General features: G+C 55.9%; 1 protein-coding gene across 1 annotated transcript; it reads right to left on the reverse strand.

Moving 5' to 3' along the window:
• Positions 1–299: 299 nt before the first annotated feature.
• CCDC177 (coiled-coil domain containing 177) lies at positions 300–5,384 on the reverse strand. Its single transcript, XM_054449556.2, has 2 exons — positions 5,055–5,384; positions 300–4,162 (listed from the first exon to the last, which is right to left on the reverse strand). The coding sequence occupies exon 2, from the start codon at positions 4,132–4,134 to the stop codon at positions 2,005–2,007; it is 2,130 nt and encodes a 709-aa protein (XP_054305531.2). The 5' UTR covers positions 4,135–4,162; positions 5,055–5,384; the 3' UTR covers positions 300–2,004.
• Positions 5,385–8,594: the final 3,210 nt, after the last annotated feature.

Here is an 8,594-nt window from a genome sequence, read left to right on the forward strand (position 1 = left end):
ACCTTTTAGTTAAATGCTTCTGACTCATGGATAATGCCACCTATTTCAACTCACTGACAACCTGGTTACCAACAAGAAGAAAATTTAAGGAAAAAATTCACCCATTCAATAAAAAACACCTCGGTACACAGCTCCTTTCCTTGTTTCATGACATCTTAAGCCTAACACCCAAGCACTGCTTCCTTCTACACAATACACCTTCTATATTTGTTGGCATGTGATGGGGTGGGGGTGAAGGGTTGAAAAAGTGTGTGTGTGCGCGTGGATGTGTGTGTAATAATCAGCCATTTCAGGGACAATTTTACCCAGCAGAATATATATGAAATATGTTTAATGTAGTAGTTCTCTACCCTGTTTCCATTTTTTTTTTGGTAACTTTTTATTCCTGATCCTGGTTTAATGTAAAAAGTGATGTTTTACTTCCCACCTTCCTTGATGAAGGCAGAGTCAATGGGTGGATATGGCAGTGGGGCAATTTCAGCTTAATGGAAGGGAAGCACTCTAAGGGTTAAAATTGCCTGATGACAACTGAATGTGACCTTTTGGACCACAGAGTGACCTGGTATTGCAAGTATTTCACCCCAGAGGCTAAATGACCATCTGTCCACGATGCACTGCCCCTTCCAACACTAGCGAGCCATATTCCCAGAAAGAAACTAGACTGAGAGCAATCCTCCTGCCTCCCCCTCCAGGTCAAGAAAGGCACAAAAAGGACCAACAAATACTACTGACATGGTGCTTTGGATCCAGGAGACCTTGCGGTACCAGGAGAGGAATACTGATGGTCCCATCTGGTGAATGGGAAAGGTGAGGCATTGAGAGGGTGAAATGCTTTCAGGCATAGGTGAGGGGGTACCAGGAAATTTAAGGTGGAAACTCTTTTTCCTGGGGGCAGGTGGAGAAGGTACACGGCCATTGATAGTGAACACAACTCTCAACAAAGAGGCAATTCCAGCTCTTCGGCCACCACAGTAAAGCAGCCAAGGATACCCTAATTGTCCTCAGAGAAGTAGAGATGATTCCTTCACAGAGGGAATCCTACACTCCACACTCTCTGGGGCCCACCCTTGAGACTGCATGCAGGGCTGGAGATTTAGGCAGGAACAGCCTGGGCAGGCACATAAGGTAGCTCTGCTTCTTAAGGCATGACTGCTGTCTTCATGGAGTGGGCCTCACCCTGCAAGGAAGCTTAATGGAATGGAACACTGCTCCCAAAGGAATCCAGCCCCTCCAGGGGCTGGGGGTTTCTATTAAAGCTAAACAGCATCACCAAACCAACCAATTTCCTGTGCCACTTGGTAGAATAAGGAGGGAGGGGGCAAAGGACAAAAATTGAACATTATCTGCAGATGATTGTCTAACTAGAAAACCCAAGGGACTGAACTGGAAAACTATCAAAACTGGTGAGAATTTGCTCAGGTGGCCGATTAAAAGTCAGGTCTAAAAAATCAACTGCTTTTTGGATCATTTGGGCGTGGCTTGACACCTTGGAGGAGCTGTGTTTCTCTGGGAGGCCTCCGCGCTTTGTGCAGCTTGCCATATTTTGAAAGATGGAGGTGAGCCAGTTGTTCCCTCAGCAGTAGCAACTCTGTCTCAGACACCAATGTTGAACAGGTGCCTGGGGCAACTGCTGCAGAAGGGGTGGGGACAACCACCTCTGCCCTCTCCTGGGGGGCCCTCTCACCAGTCCTGATCAGCTCCTTTCCCCCAAGCTTCTCTATTCCAGCCCAAGAGACACATAGGGAAGTTTGGCAAGGGTCGGTGCGGGAGCCATCAAGGGTGGATGTGGGCAGATTGTGCTGTCATCTCCAAACGAAGTAAGTTTTAAAAACAAAGGGGGCCAGCTGACAGGTCCCACACGTCTCTACTGTTGTTGCTTCATTGGTCAGAAGCCTCGAGAGGCCACCGCGCTGTGCACCGAGCGGGGACTCCCACGATGGTCAAAGTGGTCGAGGGAGGCCCCAGGGGGCTGTGCGTGCCAATCTGGCTGGCGAAGAGCCGCAGTTATTTGCGGTCCAGGCTGGCGTGTAGCTGGGCCTCCCGCACCATGCGGTCGAAGGAGCGCGTGTTGGTCTCCTCACGCACCTTCTCGCGCACGTGGAAGGAGGCCCGGGCTGTGGAGCGGGCGCTCTCCAGCGCACTGCGCCGTTCCCGCGACAGCTGCTCGCTGCGCTCCAGCTTGCGCCCAATGGCCTGGAGTAGCTCTCGCCGGCGGCAGTCTTCGTCCCTCTCCACCTTCTCTTTGTTGGCGCGCTGGGCTCGTTCCTTCTCCAGCCGACTCTGGCCCACGCGCCGCGCCTTCTGCTGCACTGCTTCCTCGGCCACCTGCGTCGCGTGCTGCAGCCGTCGCTCCCCCGCCCGGGCCAGCGCCTCCAGGTGCGCCTGATGTTCCCGCTCTTTGCGCTCTGCCGCCTCCTTGGCCCGCCGACCCTGCAGCTCCTCTCGCCGGGCCCGCTCCCGCAGCTCCCGGGTGCGCTGCTCCACCAAATGCTCGTAGTTCTCCTGCGCACGGCCCAAGCTGGCTTCCAGCGAGCTCCGCAAGCCCTCTCGCTCCTGGCGCTGCTGCCGGGTCCTGCCCTGTAGCAGCGCCTCGTGGCGCGCCCGCTCGGCCCGGCTCAGCTCCCGCTTCTCCCGCTGCAGCTGGCCCTCCTGCCGCTGCTTGGCGCGCGCCGCGCGCTGGGCGCGCTCCCTGCGGATCTGCTCGGCTCGCTCCCGCCCTTCCTGTAGACCTTCCTCACGTTGCTTCAGGTTCTGCTCCTGCTGAAGCTTGCGCAGCCGATCCTCCCGGGCCGCGCGCTCCGCCCGCTCCCGCCGCAGTAGGCCCTGGCGCTCGGCCAGCTCCCGCCGCCGCTCCTCGCTGCGCTCGTACTGCCGCTGCCGCCGCCGCGCAGCCTCGCGCTCTTCGCGACCACGGCGGCCTCGCCGCTCCTCCACCTGCGCGGCCCAGGCTCGGCGGCCCTGCTCTAGGGCGCGCTGCTTCTCCCGCTCCTCGCGCTCCCGCCGCTGCTCGGCGTGCACGCGCTGCAGCTCCCACTGGCCGTGGGCCGCCGCGCGTTGCTCCAGCAGCAGGAGCTCCTCCTGGTGCCGCGCCAGCATGAGCGCCGCAATCTTCCGGTCACGCTCCGGCACCCCGCGCAGGCCGCGCTCGGCACGCACTTGGCGCACGATGCGCTCCACGTGCTGAGCGGTCTGCGGCGAATGGCTCAGGTCGCCGAGGCTGAAGCTGCGGCCGGTGATCGGAACCAGGGTCAGGGCGGACGGGCGGCCCGGAGCGTTGGTGGTGGAGGACGCCGACCCCGCCGGGCAGCTGTTCCTGGCCAAGGCCCGAGGCGGCCAGCGCAGCTCTCTCAGGCTTTCCCCACTGTAGGATGACGACGATGCTCCCGACTCGGAGCTGAGGGCGCCCTCACGCCGGCGGGACAGTGAGTCCAGCGAATGGCTCTTCCTGCCTGTCCGAGAACCCGCTGGCGGAGGTTGGGTCCGGGCGGAGGAGGGACTGGGTGAAGCCTTGCGGGCCGCACGCGGCGCGGGCGAGGCCGGGAGGCTGGCGCTGCTGCAGCTGCTGCTGCTGCCCGCGCTCGGGGCCGAGGCCGCGGCGGCGGCGGCGGCGGCGGCGGCGGCGGCGGCGGCCGCGGGGCTCAAAGGCGTGAAAAGACGCCGCTTCTCCTCGCGCATGATGCGCTCGCGCTCGGCCCGGCATTGCTGCAGCTTGGCGCGCCGCTCCGCCTCGTAGGCCTCATACAGGCCGGTGGCCACCCTCATGGAGCGGCCCGGAGCCTCGCGCACCAGGTCGGCCAGGGCCCGTGGCAGCAGCTCCACCGGCTTGACCGCACAGCGGGCGCAGGCCTCTAGCGAGCGGGGGCTGGTCAGCACGTAGCGGCTGCCCTCCGCCTCCGGGCAGTCGAAGTTGAAGAGGTCGAGGTGCAGCAGCGGGGACTGCTCCCGCCGCCCGCCTTCTGCGGCTGCACATGGGACTTCCGCCTTGCAGGGCACCGCCGCGGAGGCCGAGGCCGAGGAGGCTGCGGGCTCCTGGGCGCCCTGGGCATCAGGGGGCACGGACGCCACGGCCTCGTCCCCTCCGGAGTCGCCGAGCTCCGCTCCTGCCTTCTCTTCTTCAGGCACCGGGTCCACCATGGCTGAGCCCCGTCCTTTGTTGGAATCTCTGCAGACCACAAGGAGGGACATCGAGGAATACGTTTGAGAGCTTTTCCCCCCTCCTCATCCATAGTCACCCCATCCCAACTTAATCCGCTTTCGGATTAGTCTCAGAGGCTTTGGTGGAACGTAAATCATAAAACCGATGTCGGAAAGCCCAGGCTGAGCGTCAGAACGGGGATGGGGGTGGGGCGGACACTCGTGTTCAGAGAGCAGCCTGGGTCTCCCTCAGCCCCGGAATGCGGGGTGGAGGCCTGTGGCGAGGCTCCTCTGGGCGCCCGGCCCGCTAGATGCATCCCCTTTCTGCTGCAAGTTAAGATGAAAAGATCCAGGTGCAGGCAGGAGCTAGCGAGGGAGGCTCTGGAGGATTCCCGGGAGGATTAGCGTTATTTGTTTGTAGCTTAGGCGGGCTACTGGGGATGCAGCTTTGCAGGAACAAAAAAGCAAGAGGCCTGTTCATCCCAAGGGACCCCATTTGCCTAAGGGAAGAAGTTTATGGTTGATTTCCCCTGCCAAAGGAGACTCGGTCGCAGGGCCCCCGGGTGATTAAAGGGCTGGGAGAAGTCCCCAAAGGCCTCTCCGGGAGGGGTGATGGATTCTTGCTCCAGCAGCTCTGGCAGGGCTTACTGAGGGCTCTGCACGCCGCCTCCGCCCCCACCTCCACCCCCACCGGGTGTTTGCTGGGGATAGAGAAGGTGCCTGGATACTCTCAGACGCACCGGATCTCCTCCAAGTCTGAATGTGCTAAAGATACCATCCACCCCAGTCTGGGTTCAGATACCCGCCCTCGGGTGCCCTACGAGTTCCCCCACAGCATCCCAGTGGGTGGGCTCCTGGAGCGCAAAGAACCTGGCCGCCCAGGTTCCCGCAGCTCCCGGTACCCGAGCCAGTTTACTCACCCCGCGTCCTGGGCTTCGGCCCCGCGCCAAAGGCTTTTGTTCGCAGCTCGCCGCTCTCCCCTGCGCTTCTTCAGTCTCTGCGCCGGCGGGGTCGGGTTACTGCCGGCTGCAACCGTGAAAGGAGCCCCATCTGCCGCCGCCAGCGTCTCTCCATGGGGTCTGCGAACAGGGCGCACGCACCCCAGATGCTACCTACACGTGGGAGGGGGAGTGCGACAATGTCTCCCTGAAATAACGCGGCTCTGCACCCTTCCCTCACATTGATTCTTTAAAAAAGAAGCCCGGTTCCGTCGCTGCCGCATCCCTCTACACCTCTACAACCGTGGAGGTACCGCAGGTCCCACGCTGCCCCCTGCGCCTCCTGGCGGACACTCGAGGGTGCTGGTTTGTTTGCTTCGAGGACGAAGAAGAAATTTTTGTTTAAATGTAAATATGTGTATATATACACACATATAATATGTATATATATACACTACACACATACAGGTAGATGTAGGTATAGATATGGATAGATATCGATGTATAAATCACCAAGAAACCCTAGTCTTTCAGCAGCCTAACTGGGTAGAATGAAGGAATTGCTCAGCTTCTTTCTAAAGGAAACCCTGAGGAGCAAACAAACTTGATAGCGAATAATTGGGTGGAAATATGGCGCCTGATGCAAATTGTGATTTTTTTTTTCAATGAATAACTGAAAACAGGCTGGGCAAGGTGGCTTACACCTGTAATCCCAGCACTTCGGGAGGTCGAGGCTGGTGGATTACTGGAGTCCAGGAATTTGAGACCAGCCTGGACAACATAGCAAGACCCCATCTCTAAAAAAATTTTCAAGAATTAGCTGGGGTGGTGTCCTGTGCCTGTAGTCCCAGCTACTCCAGAGGCTGAAGTGGGAGGTTCACCTGAGCCCAGGAGGTTGAGGCTGCAGTGAACCATGACTGCACCACTGCACTCCAGCCTGGATGACAGAGTGAGTCCCTGTCTCAAACAAAATAAAACAAAATAAAAACAAACAAAAACTAAGAACACTCATGGGTTTGACGCAGGTGGAACATATGTAACTGGTGTTTAATGCAACATTTTATTACTTCCTGGTTATAGATAATAACAATTATAACCAATTAGTGCCATACAATGAGTATTATTTTGAGACATCTCCTGCCCACCTCTTTTCCATTTTGAGTGGTAGTGGCCATAGGAGACAGATCGGAGGAGTGCTTGATGGAGGGAAGTTGAGGAGAGGGTGGGACATAACATTAGAGGGAATGTTGAACTATGCATTAAATAACCTTGGCTGGGTGTGGTGGCACACACCTGTAATCCCAGCACTTTGGGAGGGCGAGGCGGATGGATCACTTGAGGTCAAGAGTTCGAGACCAGCCTAGCCAACATGGTGAAACTCCATCTCTACTAAAAATACAAAAATTAGCCGGGTGGTGGCATGCACCTGTAATCCTAGCTACTCAGGAGGCTGAGGCAGGAGAATCGCTTGAACCTGGGAGGCAGAGGTTGCAGTGAGCCAAGATACCACTGCACTCCAGCCTGATGACAGAGTGAGACTCCATCTCAAGAAAAAAAATTAAAATAAATTTTAAAAAATAACATTGACATTGTCAGGTAGACTGTGAGGAGAAAGTGAAGGGTTTTAAGTGGGGAAATGATATGATTTGGTTTTTATTTTGGGAACATAACACTGGCAACAGTGAAGTGGAGGCTTTACAAAGGTCAGGGCCAAGAGGAGGCAGGAAGTCCAGTTAGCTGGACACTGTGGTCACCCCAGTCAGGAAGGACTGGGGCCAGAGAGGAACAGTGGCAGGAGGAACACAGCACATAGTGATGGGGAGGGCCAGGCAAGGATGGTTTCCTTTTCGGACCTCTTGATTGAGGTGGAGCTGCTCAGCAGGTGGCTGATAAGTTGTGTCAGAGATCTGGACTGGAGCTAGAATTAGGACATCGTGACCATATACCTGGTTCCTAAAACCAACAGTGTGAGTGAGATCACTCAGGGAGGGCAGGTGGAGCAATGAGAGAGGCTGGCAGGGCATAGATGGGGCTGCTAAGGGAAAAGGAGTGCACGAAGGGGACCAACAAGGAGTGCAACAAGGACAGACAGCAAAGTGTGGTCTTGTGTGAGCTACCAGTGGGGCACTGCAGAAGGAGAGTGCACACCTCGTGTTAAGGGCTGCAGAGGTCCAGGAGGTTTCACCTGGAGTCAAATACCCACTGAAACTGGCAGTTATGAGTCTTGGGTGACCTTGGCAAAAACAGGTTAGTATTGCACTGGGGCAGATGCCAAGTGCATGAAGCTGAGGTGCAATGGGAGGTGAGAATTACTGATGCTTTTGACATTCAGGTAGTAGTGTTAAGAACACGAAGGCTTTGGAATTTTACCCTACTTACATACTAACAGGTGAGCCTGCCACCGTGATGTATATGCTGGCAGAAGACAGGAGACTCCAGGGTCAGACACCACCGACTTTGTTACTCATGGCACAGCAGGAAGCATGAGATCATGCTTTTGTTGGCTCCCCTTGCTCCACGTGTCCCATGGGTAATAGACAGGTAGTGAATTAGGTAGAGATTAGTAAACCCTAAACTTTTCAACAGGGCTACTAGCAAACCTGCTCAACCATTGCCCCAGTGACAGCATTATCTTTATTATCCTGGACTGCAAACAAATCTCCCCGTTTCCCTGGAGGGAGATTTTATCTCTATCATCCTTGAAAAATAGTCCAGCTGGGCATGGTGGCTCCTACCTGCAATCTAGCACTTTGGGAGGCCAAGGCGGGAGGATTGGCTGAGCCCAAGAGTTTGAGACCAGCCTGGGCAATATAGTGAGACCTCGTCTTTACAAAAATTAATAAAATTAGCCAGGCGTGGTGGTGCACACCTGTAGTCCCAGCTACTCTGGAGGCTGAGGTAGGAGGATTGCTTGAGCCTGGGTGGTGGAGGCTGCAGTAAACTGTGATTGTGCCACTGCACTCCAGCCTCTCACTCTAGGGAACAAAGTGAGACTCTGTCAAGAAAGGAAGGATGGCTGGGTGCAGTGGCTCACATCTGTAATCTCAGCACTTTGAGAGGCCGAGCTGGATGGATTACTTGAGCCCTGGAGTTCGAGACCAGCCTGGCCAACATGGTGAAATCCCGTCTCTACTTAAAATACAAAAATTTGCTGGGCATGGTGGCAGACACCTGTAATCCCAGCTACTCGGGAGGCTGAGGCAGGAAAATTGCTTCAACCTGGGAGGTGGAGGTTGCAATGAGCCGAGATTGCGCTGATGAACTCCAGCCTGAGTGACAGAGTAAGACTCCGTCAAAAAAATAAATAAATAAAAATAGGAAGGAAGGAATAATCCTCTTTACAAGATATGTAGAAATTGGCCGGGCATGGTGGCTCACGCCTGTAATCCCAGCATTTTGGGAGACCGAGGCGGGTGGATCATTTGAAGTCAGGAGTTCGAGACCAGCCTGGCCAACATAGTGAAACCCCATCTCTACTAAAAATACAAAAATTAGCCAGGTATGGTGGCAGGCGCCTGTAAT

The sequence above is a fragment of the Pongo pygmaeus genome, chromosome 15 (assembly GCF_028885625.2).
Source record: "Pongo pygmaeus isolate AG05252 chromosome 15, NHGRI_mPonPyg2-v2.0_pri, whole genome shotgun sequence".
Lineage (NCBI taxonomy): Eukaryota > Metazoa > Chordata > Mammalia > Primates > Hominidae > Pongo > Pongo pygmaeus.

Excerpts from the sequence above, each read along its gene's own strand:
- CCDC177 (XM_054449556.2), bottom strand. The coding sequence starts at position 4,134 with ATGGTGGACCCGGTGCCTGAAGAAGAGAAGGCAGGAGCGGAGCTCGGC.